At 40.1% G+C, this 13,297-nt stretch overlaps 2 protein-coding genes across 8 annotated transcripts in view; both read right to left on the bottom strand.

Annotated features, from left to right (window-relative positions):
* LOC121643997 (disco-interacting protein 2 homolog C) overlaps nt 1-13,297 on the bottom strand; it is a 237,961-nt gene that overhangs the window by 94,152 nt on the left and 130,512 nt on the right. For all 7 annotated transcript variants that reach the window (XM_041991679.1, XM_041991674.1, XM_041991676.1 and 4 more), the window contains exons 3-4: nt 5,353-5,463; nt 2,661-2,786 (exon numbers count right to left, since the gene is read on the bottom strand). In XM_041991679.1, coding sequence (XP_041847613.1) covers nt 2,661-2,786; nt 5,353-5,463 — 237 coding nt within the window. The remainder of the gene's footprint in view (nt 1-2,660; nt 2,787-5,352; nt 5,464-13,297) is intronic.
* On the bottom strand, nt 9,742-13,148 carry LOC121644002 (tripartite motif-containing protein 16-like). Its single transcript, XM_041991690.1, has one exon. It carries the CDS (start codon nt 13,121-13,123, stop codon nt 11,099-11,101), a length of 2,025 nt encoding a protein of 674 aa, XP_041847624.1. The 5' UTR covers nt 13,124-13,148; the 3' UTR covers nt 9,742-11,098.

Here is a 13,297-nt window from a genome sequence, read left to right as displayed (position 1 = left end):
AATGTTCATGAGCTTTACAATGAAGTGAAGAGGATATTCTACACAGTTACGTAAAGGTCTATAATACAGAAACAAATCTTCTCTTCTTTGACCTGTTTTGTGTCTAAGTGTCAAATGATTATGTACATTTATATATATATATATATATATTTATATATATATATATATATATATATTTAAATATATATCCCAATTTGTTCACTAAGATGACCTTCAGGTTTGGATTACAGCTGGAGTTTGGACTTCTAAATGCCATGGGAGTGAACACAGCCTCAACACGTGAACTCCCACGGTGCCTCGCCGTGGGTAAATCTGTGTCTCATTATCAGCAGGAACACGCAGAGACTTCCAAAGTCAAAACACAAACATGTTTAGAAAAAATGGGCGATCCCAGGAACTCATGCAATAAACACATAAATGTGCAAAGTAAAGACAGAGTCACCGAGCCAGAGCGCTTCGAGAAAATTTAGGTCTGGAATAAGTCAAAATGCAATAAGATCACATCAGGGTACCCTTCTGCTCCTCATCTCTGCACGATATGAGATGACGTCCCTAAATAAACCTCCCCGGCAGATAAATGTGTCTGTGCATGACTCACATACGAGTGTGTAGGAACTTGCAGGCTTTGTGTGTAAAATGATGACAAACACTCAGAATATTCTAAGTTTGATGAAATACGCAACTAATGTGTTTAATGTAACAGTGGAGGAATTATTCAAATCCTTTCTTGACTAATATCAACTTAAAGTGTCAATTCCATATGAATATAGCAAGTAGTAAGTACAAAGAAGCGTGCACATATAGAAGGGATTTGTTCCACTGGTGGTGATATAATAATGAGACACAGTCTTACTTAAGTGTGTGTCTTGGTCAGGTCAATATTTGGATATTCCAGAATTTTCTTTAGCTAATTAAAAAGGAATCTAAAATGATTGTTTTTGGACCCAAAGATGAGCATCCACAGATTAGTGTCCAGCTTCAGTTAAATCAACGAATCAAGCCAGAAATCTGGGTGTCATTTCGGACTCAGACATAAATTTTAAAAGCTGTATTTAAGCAGGAACCAAATCAGCTTTTACCACCTGAAGAATATACCCAGCATGATTCAGAAAAACGTCTTCATGGATGTCATAGATTATTAGTCTGTACAGTTTCTCTTACCTTGTCCGTGTTTTTATGACATTTCAAACTTGACAATTTTTCACTAATTTGTGGATTACCACAGGGATATAGACAACGACAGAAGTACTTCCAAGGAGAAGGATTTCCTTTCCAAAAACCGCTTAGATCACCAGAACTGTGACTGGAGCAAGTACAATGAAGTGGTTCCCATTTTCTAAAATTATTGACAAACTAATGAGATTATTGGCTGTTGAGTGACAAGCAGGGAGTCCATCAATCTCCAGGTTTTGGAGGAGAGACAGCCTCATCTGAAGGCTCATCCCATCCAATCATCGACCGAGCTCATAACACAAAGAAGACATCAATACTGCAACTGCTGCAGCTTTAGCATCAACTCAGACTGAAACATTCTCCTCTGTGCTTAAACGGCTGTGACTTAAAATCCGATGCACATTTAAATTGTAATCATACGGATCCCACACTGCAGAGATGAGTGCAGAGGTTACAGACGATCTGCAGACTGGACTACGGATCGATTAACATGACTGAGAGCTGAAGCTATCAGATATGACAGATGAGCTTCTTCAGACACCAGGAGGTACAAATGAGATGCAGTCTGTGTTATTTCAGCTGAGAAAACTCTTTACAAAAAACACAATGCACACAACTGAAAAAAATAGAGATGGTTTATTAATAAATTAATTTCAAAACGCAAAAGTCTCACAAAAACACGGAGGTCCAGCACATGGAGTTGAGGGTTGCATGGATTTATGGTGGTATCCTCAACCATGTATTGTTGTCACACATTGTGTGAACACATAAAGCATGGGTAGAACGTCTCGAATGGTTGGGTGAAATGTTAAAACACCGGCCCAACTTCAAACCAGCACACAACAAAGTGTACAGCTGCAGCTCTGAACCAATGGAGGTGAAAGCCCGACACTTATCAGCATTTAACTGGCTTTTTATGACTGTGTCATTCTTTAAGGTTAGGTTAGGAGCCACAGACGTGTCAAATGTTAGTCCCAGTTCCTCACCAGTTGGCCCCACCCCTCTCTTTTGCAGATGTAAAACAACCAGGATCCATCTAGCCATTTAGCAGGGGTTTGGGATGGCTATATGACCTCAACTCCTTGATGGTTAACAGAAAAAGGTTAATTCACCTCCACAAAAAGACAGAGGATTGGACTTAACTCTGAGAAACCTCCCTTCTGTTCTGATAGAATAGAAGTAGCTGGACAGCTCATCAGTTTACTGATGACTAATGTTTCCTTGGCAAACATTAGACAGGGAACACAGACGGATTAAAGCTGGGTAAACTTGGACGGGCCTGCAAGCCAAGTTTAAAGTACTCCTAAATAAGGAGAATATTTTAAAAAAAAAACTGTTTTTATTTCAAGGGCTCATCACTCTAGAGACTCTAAAGACTTCGCTTTGCTTCGTTGAGGTGTACAATCTTACAGGAACATTATTCCAGCAACAGACTTGTTAAGAATCAATTAATATTAATATTCGTTATAACACAGACAGGTTCTTACCTGGTGGTGTGTAGGCATCCATTGAGGTCTGGACCACCAAAGACCGCCGCTTCGAAGGCATCGGCACTGCCATTTTCCTTTCTTTATGTTTCGCCAGGGCTGCCTGCACCGCCTCAGTGTGCACATCTGGAAACACACAGTAGATTTCACTGGTTAAGGATTTATTTGGTATTTCTCACAATCCTACTAACACATCATACAATCAAAATCTATTTTCCTAAGAGCTGAAAACAGCTGCACTCTGATACTCATCTGGATGGTGACACAAATCTACCAAAGAGTTTATTCTCACATCTTTGGGTAACTAAAAGTGTGAGTGTAATTTGTATTTGAAATTTTCAAGGAATGCCAGACAGCCATTGATTTGGTAATCCATCGTGGGACTGTCATGCATTTAATTGATTTTGCAAGCTGTTACTACTGCTGTGTCATGCTTTGCTCTATGAGCTCTGTTACACTGCAACCAGAGACTGTGTGCAAGTTAAAAAATGTTCATTTAAAAACCTAAAATAGTTTGACCAACCTCAGGAATTACAACTGCACATTTGCTCATTTAACATAGAACTGGCTACAGCCCCAAAGCAGTTAATGTGCATTTATACATCTTTGCCAGTGCATTTCAGTGGTTTGCATCTTTACCTTATTGGATTGCCGTCCTTTACAAAAACAAAAATATATTTTAGAGGGAAAAAAGGAAAAGAAAAACAAACAAGGATAAAGGTAAATAAGCTGTTTTATTCTATTAAATCAGATTTTTATTAAAAAAACCCAGACTGCGATGTCCCAATGGACAAATGACTGAAAAGTGGAAATCAGAGAGATAATACTAAATCCACTTCATGTAGCTACATATTAACTCACTGGAAATTTAATCAGGACAACCTTCTAGTACAGAGTTGGACCCCTTTTTTAATTCTTGGTGTCATAGATTGAACAAGGTGTTGGAAACAGTCCTCGTTGGTTTTGCTCCATTTTGACATGACAGCATCACACAGTTGCTGCAGGTTTGTCGGCTGCATCCATGATGAGAATCTGCCGTTTCACCACATCCCAAAGCTGCTCTACTGGACTGACATCTGGTGTCTGTGGAGGCTTTTGAAGTCCAGTGAACTCATTGTCATGTTCCAGAAAGCAGGTGGAGATGATCTGATCTTTGTGACATGGTGCATTATCCTGCTGGAAGTAGCATCAGACCTAATAAAAGGGCTGGTGAGATGCATCAGTTACGGGGCCAGTTTCTCTAGCACAAATACATGTAATTAGCTTATACTGCCAGAGTGTTTTCATTGTAGCACATGAATCTTTTATTGTTCAAACTAAACATGGAGAGGTTAATCAAATAACATGAGAATGTGGATGACTTCAGGTAACAATCACAGCTCTGACCTCCAGTGTAAACCTTGGAGCGGAGTGATGGGCAGTAGAGAAATTAGATCCAGGAAATCAGCCAAAGCACCAGCAGAAAAAGGAAACCAGCAGCAGGATTATCAGCTGGCCTTTGTGCTGCAGTGTTCTTGTTACAATGAGCACTGTGTTCCCATTTACTCACATTCAGTTTACGTACACAAACATCCCCTGGCTGACAGCAGCTCCCACGAGACCCTGTGGTTTCCAACTGGATGAAGCACAGGGAGCGCCGCCGAGGACGTTTTGTAAATGAATGTTTCTGAGAGCGAGATGAAGCCCTGTGATTTGGCCACAGGTCTGTTTGAATAGTGCCTATTGCCTGCAGACGGCAAACACGACTGCAGGCTGTTGGCCCGATAATGACATCAGTAAGACATTAGTCAGAATGAATGGGGCTCTCAGGTGTGTGTTTATTTGGTGTGTGTGCTTGTGTTGGTGAAGGGAGGTCATTTAAATTTCAAGCACTTATTGTCCTGTGGTTGACGGCACAGTGTGTGAAAGTGTGTGTGTGTGTAGTGTTTAGAGATGCTCCCATGGCTTCTGTTTTCCTGCTTAAGGGGTACTTTTGTTTTTTTATCCTATCAAATCAAACTCTGGCTAAATTCCCAACAGCATGAAGGAGCATAATAACAGAGCCTGCAGATATTAGCTAATTACAAACCCAAAATATTACTACCACAAACTGACTGATAATCTCTGAATGAGATGGATTTATCTGAATTAAAATACAAAATTAATCCTGCCAAAAATTTTAGTCAGTGCCAAACAGAGCAAAATTGAACCATGGATGTTGTGAGAGCTGTGGAGGACTCAACAAAAGCCAACACTGGATTTACTGCAGCCTATTCTTCAAACACCAGAAAGACTGAATCAACCACAAATGCCTCCAAAGATGCAGCAGCTCAGTAAGAGATTTAAAAGTCTTTGTGGACCCAAATTTATCCAGAAACACAAATCCTGAATCAAAGGAGGCCGAATCCCAGCAGATCAGCCAATAAAAGTCAAACTTTTCAAAAGATGGCTGTTCATATTTTTGTTTGTATGACCTCCAATTTTAAAGCTGGCCATCTTGAAATGACTCAGGTACAAAATTTAGCAAAAGATCTCCCACAAATAACCAGAGTGAATATGAATCCAAATTCTGTCCAGGCTCACTGGTTAGCAACCAGTTTAACAGGAGAGGTCTGCAGGATTAAACAACGTTAGACTGAATGAGGACAAACTGGTGTCTGTTTCTACACTGTTGTGTGGCTGAAGAAAAAATGTCCCACAGGTGTGATGTTACCTGATCTGTAACGTTCATTTCTGGACCCAGACGACCGCCGGCGATTGTAGCGGGATGATGAGGAGGGGGTGACCGGTGTTCTTCTCTCCTGGCCCATGGATGGATCCATTCCTGAGGAAAAGATATTCAGATTCAAATCAGAATTTTCAGATATTTGCAATAATTTAATAGATGAGCGACTGTTGCTGATGTGGAACTGGTGAAATAAAACGAAAGTTGCCACTTAAATGTGCCCCAACCAGCCCCAGGGGACTGGATGGGATTAGGGGCATGGATTGGGACTGGATGGAGTGGGATGGTGGCATGAATGTGAATGTGAAGGTGGAAGGGGAAGGTTGGCTGGGGGGATATGGGGTGAGAGGGGGGGTTAGGGGTACAGGTTTGGAGATGTAAAACAGGTTGGGCTGGGTCTGGGTTGTGAATTTAAGAGGGATGGGGATCCCCCAGGATATGGAGGCCTTGTGATCTCCTGGGTTGTCTGGACCAGCCCTGCAGTGATGAAATCCATTCAAAACAATAAAAGGTTTGAATCAAATAAGCGAATAAAATAAAGCGAATACATTTTCAGTTTAGATATTTAAATACAAAATATTTAATTAAACTAAGTTATTATTTATGTAATAAACCTTCCTTTAAACCTTGCCAGATATGACAGATGTTTTCTGCATCTGTAGCTCATTTTCACCTTTTTTTTTTTGGGTTAAAAAGTCCACTGGCTTTCCCACCAGTGTTGGATGTTTGGTTGCATTAAATGTGTATTTTGAGCTGTATTTCAGGTATCTATTTATACATTATAAACTTGAATTCTCAGCAACATTGATTATCTAAGCACATTAAAACATCAACTACAACTATAACTGTTTATTGCAAGAACTCTTTACAAAGACTCTTCTCTTTAGAAATTTCCAAGTAACTTTTTCTCAGTGATGAAGTAATTCAGAGGAAGTCTGTACACCCAAAGAACTGCTAGGAGTAGGAAATGATTTACGACTGTTGTCATAAGAGGGAAAAAAGGAAACCAAATATTCTAAGTTGAAATATATACAGTATATACTGTTTATGTAAATGTTCTTTCTTGGAACTGTTTCCGGCAGTAATATATAGCACAGATAAATATGTACACCTGTAAACATGCAGTAACACTCCGTCACAGGCAGAACAACCTGAATACGAACCAATCAATAAGTCTGAAGAAGATAACGCCGTTACCGACAGCCACAACTGCTCCACAGCTGCTGATGTACGAGCATCCATCTCAGCCTCACACTTCCAGCCTCATCTGTCTTCATTAGAGCTCTCAGAGCGGCTCAGGATGCTGCTCCGGAGTAAAGCTAAAAGTTGATTAGCCAAACATTTAACGACTACCCGGCAGAAGAGGAATATATGACAGATCTGGGAAACACCTCGCTTTCTTGTTTCCTCTGGGGATTCTGCATGAATGGATGGATTTCCCCTGCTCCTTACTGTTCACCTCCTCTTCTCCTTTTACTCAACTTGTTCTAAAAACAGAGAGCTCTCACCAATTTGTTCATAAGACTAACAAAAAAAAGCTAAATTCTTTCTGCTACCAACCCGTTGATGATTCTCTCTTCCACCAGCAACTATATGACCCTGCGGTTGGGAGGTTCAGTTCGGTCGTGTACAAGCAAGAATCCTACATAGTGTAAACGTACACCTGACACATAGCTGCAGGTAAGATGTCCTGGGTGTCACATGGGTCAGGTTTTAAGCAAGCCATGACAGCAAATGCTGGGAAACCATAAGGAAGTAGCTGACATGTTGACATATGACATGTTAACTAGTCACACATAACCCCGCCACAGGAATCCTTACAAGAATAATCAACCTGAAGTCATGACAGAGCGAAATAGCATTTATGTTTTCATCACTCATTTCACTTCCTGAGTAGAGACGGCTTGTGTCTCGCTTCACTAATGTCTGACATCTCACCACGTGGTATGTTCCCTATAGTTTGTAGATGCCATATGCATCACCCATATACTTAATGTTAATTTCAGTTAATGATTAATTATGTTTGAAATTGATCCTAGTCTCATTATTTAGTTACATTTTAAAATAGATGTAACTAAATAATGAAAGTCAAAATTTCTTTTGCCAAGTTATTATTTGCACTATTATCGTAACTTTGGTATCAGACATTTAACCTGTGTTGTATCATATATGTGTATGTGTTAAAAGAAGAAGGACAAATAATGAGAGCCTGTACCTTTAAGAAGGTTTACGGCAGACTACAGGAGAGTTTTTGTTTTGTTGGCTGGACAACATGAGGGCAGGAGAACTCACTATTTTCTGACTGTGTCAGAGAAGAACCAAGCAGTTTAAATTAACTGCTAATTATTAAATTACCCTGGCCTTGTAATAATGCTGTGACAGAGACAATTTGTAATTGGATTTGAAAATTGAAATGGATCATTTCATTTTCATGCCATTTTTAATCTTCTTTATCCAAACTGGGCAGTGTAGGTTGAACAAACCCTGGAAAAAATAACAGCATATCAAATGTCTTACTGAGAGATTAGATGATTCATTCTCTTAAAACAAATGAAAACAAATCTGCAGAACAAATTACACGTGGACATCTGGGTTTTGGTTGATTTCCTGAATGTAATCTATACTTTGGACTTTCATGCTAACTGTATGGCTTTTCTATTGGCAAAGTTTTGAGCATTATTTAGGTCCCATTGTCATCTAGTTTATATCATCGGAAAATAGAAAAATATTTCTATTGTTTGTTCTGCAAACATTAAAGTGGTTAAGAGGTAGCTCTGCAAATGTCAATATGACATGAGCTGGAATAATGTGAACTCAGCCAAAACACAGGTTGGTCATGTTTCATAGAGGGACGTGTACACCCAGCTGCTGAGACCGATCAATGTTTTTACTTTGACGAGCAGAGTGTTTTTGCTTTAACTTACAGAGAGAAACTTCTCCTGAGGCGAAGAAAACATGATAAAACTTGAAAAATAACAGAAAAGAACATGAAGAAAAACATATTGTGTAACTTGACTGAAAGTAAATGACTTCACTGGTAGAATCTGTCATTAATATTGAAAGATGGCTGTTTGAAGGAGAGCTGTTGAAGCAAAAAAACATCTCAACTTGCATGTGTAAACAAAGATGCCGTAGCCTTGAATTGAATATATTCATTGTAACACAATCTATTTGCCGCATCAAGATTTTCCTGGAACACTCTTTTGTTGGAAACACCCAACTAAAACCAGCACAGTTAAACACAACAATCCTGCAGTAAATCCTCCCTTCATGGCGGTTTTCACACATTTATTAGCGGTACTGAGGTTCCCTGGGGGCTGGAGCCTCTCTCATCTGACACTGGGTACGCCCACCACAGGGCTAACCAGAGCAACAGACCACCAAGCATGTTAACACTCATCTTTGATCCAAACAATTATCATTTAACATGCAGGTTTTTGGACCAATCCCCTCCCTGTAAAGGCAGCTAAACATGTCAGTTTGTTGCACAACTTCTGTGTCACTCCGTATCAACAAATAGGAGGGTGATAAGCCAACCTCTTTCCTTCTTCTCCCACCTTAAAGCACTATTTGGCCAAAGTAATTAATCAGTGATGCAGAGGAAACAGATTCTGATCAGTCTGAACTAATATGGACTATTGGTTCTTTTCGAGTTCACTGATTTGGCTTGTAAACAGTTGAAGCCATCCACTGATCAGCCACATCTCCCCAGTTTCGTGTCTGACCGAGGCGCCAAGCAGCAGCAGATCAGGTCCCCGTGTCTCCGGCCAAACAGGTCAGAGCTGGTTTGGCCATAATGGCATCAGGCAGGTGGTTTTAATGTTTTGGCTGATTGCTCTAAAGACCACCCCCCCCTTTGTAATCAAAACTGATAAATAAGCGAATACTTGTAACAAGTGTGTGAAATGGTTTTCCAAGTATTACTGCTTGAAAATAAAATAAATCTTTGAATTTAAAATAGAAAAATAAAAAAATATAAAATTTAAATGAAAAAAAATTAAGTTAAACCAAATTTAATTAAAATTTAAAATATAATAAAAATGTTGGCATTAAAAAAATGTAATTAAAGAAATTAAGTTAAGGAAAACAACATCAAAATCCTTCACATGGCATACCTGCCAAAATAGGCTATTTTTCTTTTAACTTCCTGTTTCTCTTGCTTTTGGCGAAGCCTCCAGTAAACCAGTTGCCTATTATCATTAACAAGATCCAAAAAAAGCAGCTCAGTGTGTAGCATGTCTAGGCTGGCTTTTCCTACTACACAACCAGCTGAGCAACATTCACTCACAGAGCAGGAGTCTCACTGTCTCATAACACATACAGGTACCTTGAACTGGACAAGAGGAAACAGTATTTATAACAAATCCTATTCATTTATTTAGACAGCACATTTAAAGAAACAGTCAAAGTTGTTCTACATTATAATTACAACATGAATGAAGCTGGACAATCCGTTTTCCAAGCTCCCAAGTCTTTGTTCTCAGGATAATACTGTATGAGGGCCATAAGAAAGTTTATTTACATTTACACAAGACTAACAAATAAAATCAGAAGAGTTTTTTTTTCTATTTTTGAATAATTGTAAAATGCAAAGATCACACAGCTGAAATGGCTCTTTCACTTCCAGGAGACGACTACCTGCTGGTCTGCTGAGAATCAGCAAGACACAGTTAAGGAAGCTGCAGCAGCTGGACATGATGACACAGCAGAAAAGAAAAGTCTTGGTATGAATATTTCAGATGTGTCTGGACAGATGACTGTGTAATGGAAGTTTTGTTTAAAAAAATTCTGACCAGTTTCAGCAGCAGAAACAAAGACATGGTGGCAGGAAGGTGTGAGAAACATCTGTAAGGCAATTTTTTTTAACCCTTTCCTGTTTAGTGTCCACTGTAGTAAACAGATTTAAAAGCTGTTTTCTAGTATTTGCATGGGTGTGGATGGTGTATATATATATGTATATATACAGTAATTACGTAGTTTGCTTGAGTGATAAACAGAAAAATTATGCAGCTGTGTTTTTATAGAATAATTGTGTATTATAGAAATATATTGTAGAATAGATGACAAATAAATATTGTACACATTTTATGTTACTTAAATATTAGGTAAAATACATTTAAAAAATGTAGCAGTTTATTAATTATAACATCAATAATTCCTAGTAAATTCCTGCACAACAACTTTCATTAAGCAGAAAAATCATAGCACAGCAAGTCACACCAACATAGAAAGTTTAGCAAATATATCTAAATAATTTTAGTTTTATTTTTTTAACCCATAACAGCCCAACGTGACATATTTGTCACATACAGTTTCTGAGACATTTTGCTTCAATTTTTGGTATAAATTTTGCTCAAAATCCTGCTGAACACAATCTGATACTTGTCTTTTGTCCCCTAATAGATACCCAGAAGCAGAAAGCTGTATTATAATATTCTTAATATATCACATGGTAATAAATGATAAAAACCCCTCCCAAAAAATTTCAAGAACCTCCACTATTTATCTACTTCCCTTTAACAAATGTGGAAAAAACTTATTCAATAAAAGAAAAAAAAAGCTGTTATCACAGAAACCCTAAAAGCACTAAGAGAGGTTTGAAGCAAAGATGTCACTCAGAAATGAAAATCGAGTAGAAGTGGTGTCAGTTGTACAAACAAGTTTTACACACATATTCCACCTTTAAGTATCATAATACTGTCCGCTGTGTTGATGGTTGTAAAGTTAAATATACTTAGGTGAGTTTGCTCACTTCAGCTGCAGCTCCATCTGACAACCAGAGTCCAGCATAGAGCGGCTGAGTGAATGTGGTCTGGACTCTGTGGAGGAGAGTCCTGGTTTCAGAGACACTGTAGAAGGACAGAATACCTGCTCTGTGATCCAGGTACACCCCTAGTTTGGAGGACCACATGCCTGGGATGGACGTTTTGATGTTGTTATGTCTGAATTCGTAGCTGTTTTTGAAACAATCTAAAGCCCAGGACTTGTTGTTCAGTCCAAAAGTGCATTCGGTGAAGGTCCCGGTTCTGCTGATGTCCTTGTACGTGACAGCCACCAGAACTCCCTTCCCACTTCTCTCCACCTCCAGGTAGCAACGGCCGGTCAGACTCTCTCGGCTCAGGACCTGCCAGGAATATGCAAACCGTCCTGGATGGACAGGATATTTCTGTTCTTCTCCCGTGAAGACAACTTTTCTGTTCTCCTTAGATAATAACAGATGTGGGTTTGCAGTGTCCGGGTCGAGTGTGATGAGGCATGCGTGCTGTAAGAAGTTAGCTCTTGTCTTTAAAATGTCAGCTCTGCTTTTCAAGGTGTGAGCTCTAGCTAGCAAGACATCAGGTCTGGTCTGTACGGGGTCATCTCCACTTTGTACAAAGTCCTGTTTAGTCTTTGCAACACCAGTTGTGGATTGCATAAGGTCAGATGGGGTCTGTAAGGGGTTAGTTCTGGTCTGATTGCGATGAGTTTCTGTCTGGGGAGGGTCATCCTGTCTCTGGATGAGGTTGGCTACAGTCTCCAAAGTGTTATTGCTGTCCTGTAAGAAATTCCATCTGTTTTTTAAGATTCTGGTCTTTACAAAGTTGGCCGTGGTCTGGAAGTAGTCTGTTCTGGTCTGTGGGATGTCAGCTCTAGTCTCTGGCTTTTCATGAATCGTTGCTGAATGATTTGCTTCAGTTACCGTCATTAAGATCTTTGTGCATTCATCTCGAAGAACCTCCTGTAGTTTTTCTCTGGCCTCTGACAAAGCCACCGCAAACTTCTCAAAGTACCGCAGACGGTGGAGCTTCACACTGGGTTGGTCTTTGGATTCAGTGATATTGAACAAGGAGGGGTAATTCAACAGAAAATGAGTGTGGTCCTCTGTATGCAACAGCTTCTCCAGCTCATCATCTTTCCTCCTCAACTCAGTGATCTCCTGCTCCACTTTGTCTCTGATTTTTTTTAACCAACCTGCTTCAGTCTTCTGCTGAGACTGAATCTTTTCCCTTATCTCCGATAGCTTTTTCTCAAAGGCAATAATAAGTTCTGTAAAGATCTTCTCTGTGTTACCGAGTGCCTCATCAGCAGAGTTATTAAAGGTGTCTTCTTCCTGCTGGAAAGCCCTCACGTCTTCCTCTTTCTCTTGGATCCTCAACTGAATTTGTTGTCGAGCTGCCTCCAGCTCTCTCTGCCTCTCAGTCCTTTCTGCTGCAGCTGAGACGGTGTTGTGGTCTTTGTGTTCCTCCTTCGAGCAGAGATAACAGATGCAGCACTGATCGGTAAGACAGAACAGCCTCATTGCCTCTTGATGCCGAGAGCAGACGCTCTCCTGCAGCTCCACAGCCGCCTTCACCAACTTGTGTTTCCTCAAGGCAGGCACGTCGCTGTGAGGTTGGAGGTGTTTCTCACAATACGAAGCCAAACAATGCAGGCAGGATTTTATGGCTTTCAGTTTTTTCTCTGAGCAAATGTCACAGGCCACATCTTCAGGTCCAGCATGGCAGTCCTCAATGGGAGCATCGGTGTGGGGTCCAGTCTTCTTCAGCTCCTCTACAACAACTGTTAGCATGCTATTTTTAACCAGAACAGGCCTCAGCAGGAAGATCTGCCTGCACTGAGGGCAGCTGTAGATTCCCGAATCGTCCTTACTATCTAAGTGATTGTTAATGCAGTCCTTGCAGTAGCTGTGCCCACAAGCCAGAGTCACAGGATCATTAAGCAGGTCCAGACAAATGGAGCAGCAGAACGCCTCCCGTTCAAGTTGAATCCCTTGTGCCATCTTGTTCTCTGTCAAGAGCAGGTACCCGGTCTTTAAGCGATTAGAAAATGACTAAAGGTGCGTCATTTTATCTTAACATGTACAGAGGTGAGGGCTTTTCTGGCTTTGCTTCATTCCAAAAAGAGGAGTCACTTGAGGAAGTAGGCTGTCCTGAGGTCTGGTAAAATCTCATTG

The sequence above is a fragment of the Melanotaenia boesemani genome, chromosome 8, assembly GCF_017639745.1.
Source record: "Melanotaenia boesemani isolate fMelBoe1 chromosome 8, fMelBoe1.pri, whole genome shotgun sequence".
NCBI lineage: Eukaryota > Metazoa > Chordata > Actinopteri > Atheriniformes > Melanotaeniidae > Melanotaenia > Melanotaenia boesemani.
Note: the sequence above shows the minus strand (reverse complement) of the source record. Positions and strands in the feature narration are given on the sequence as shown.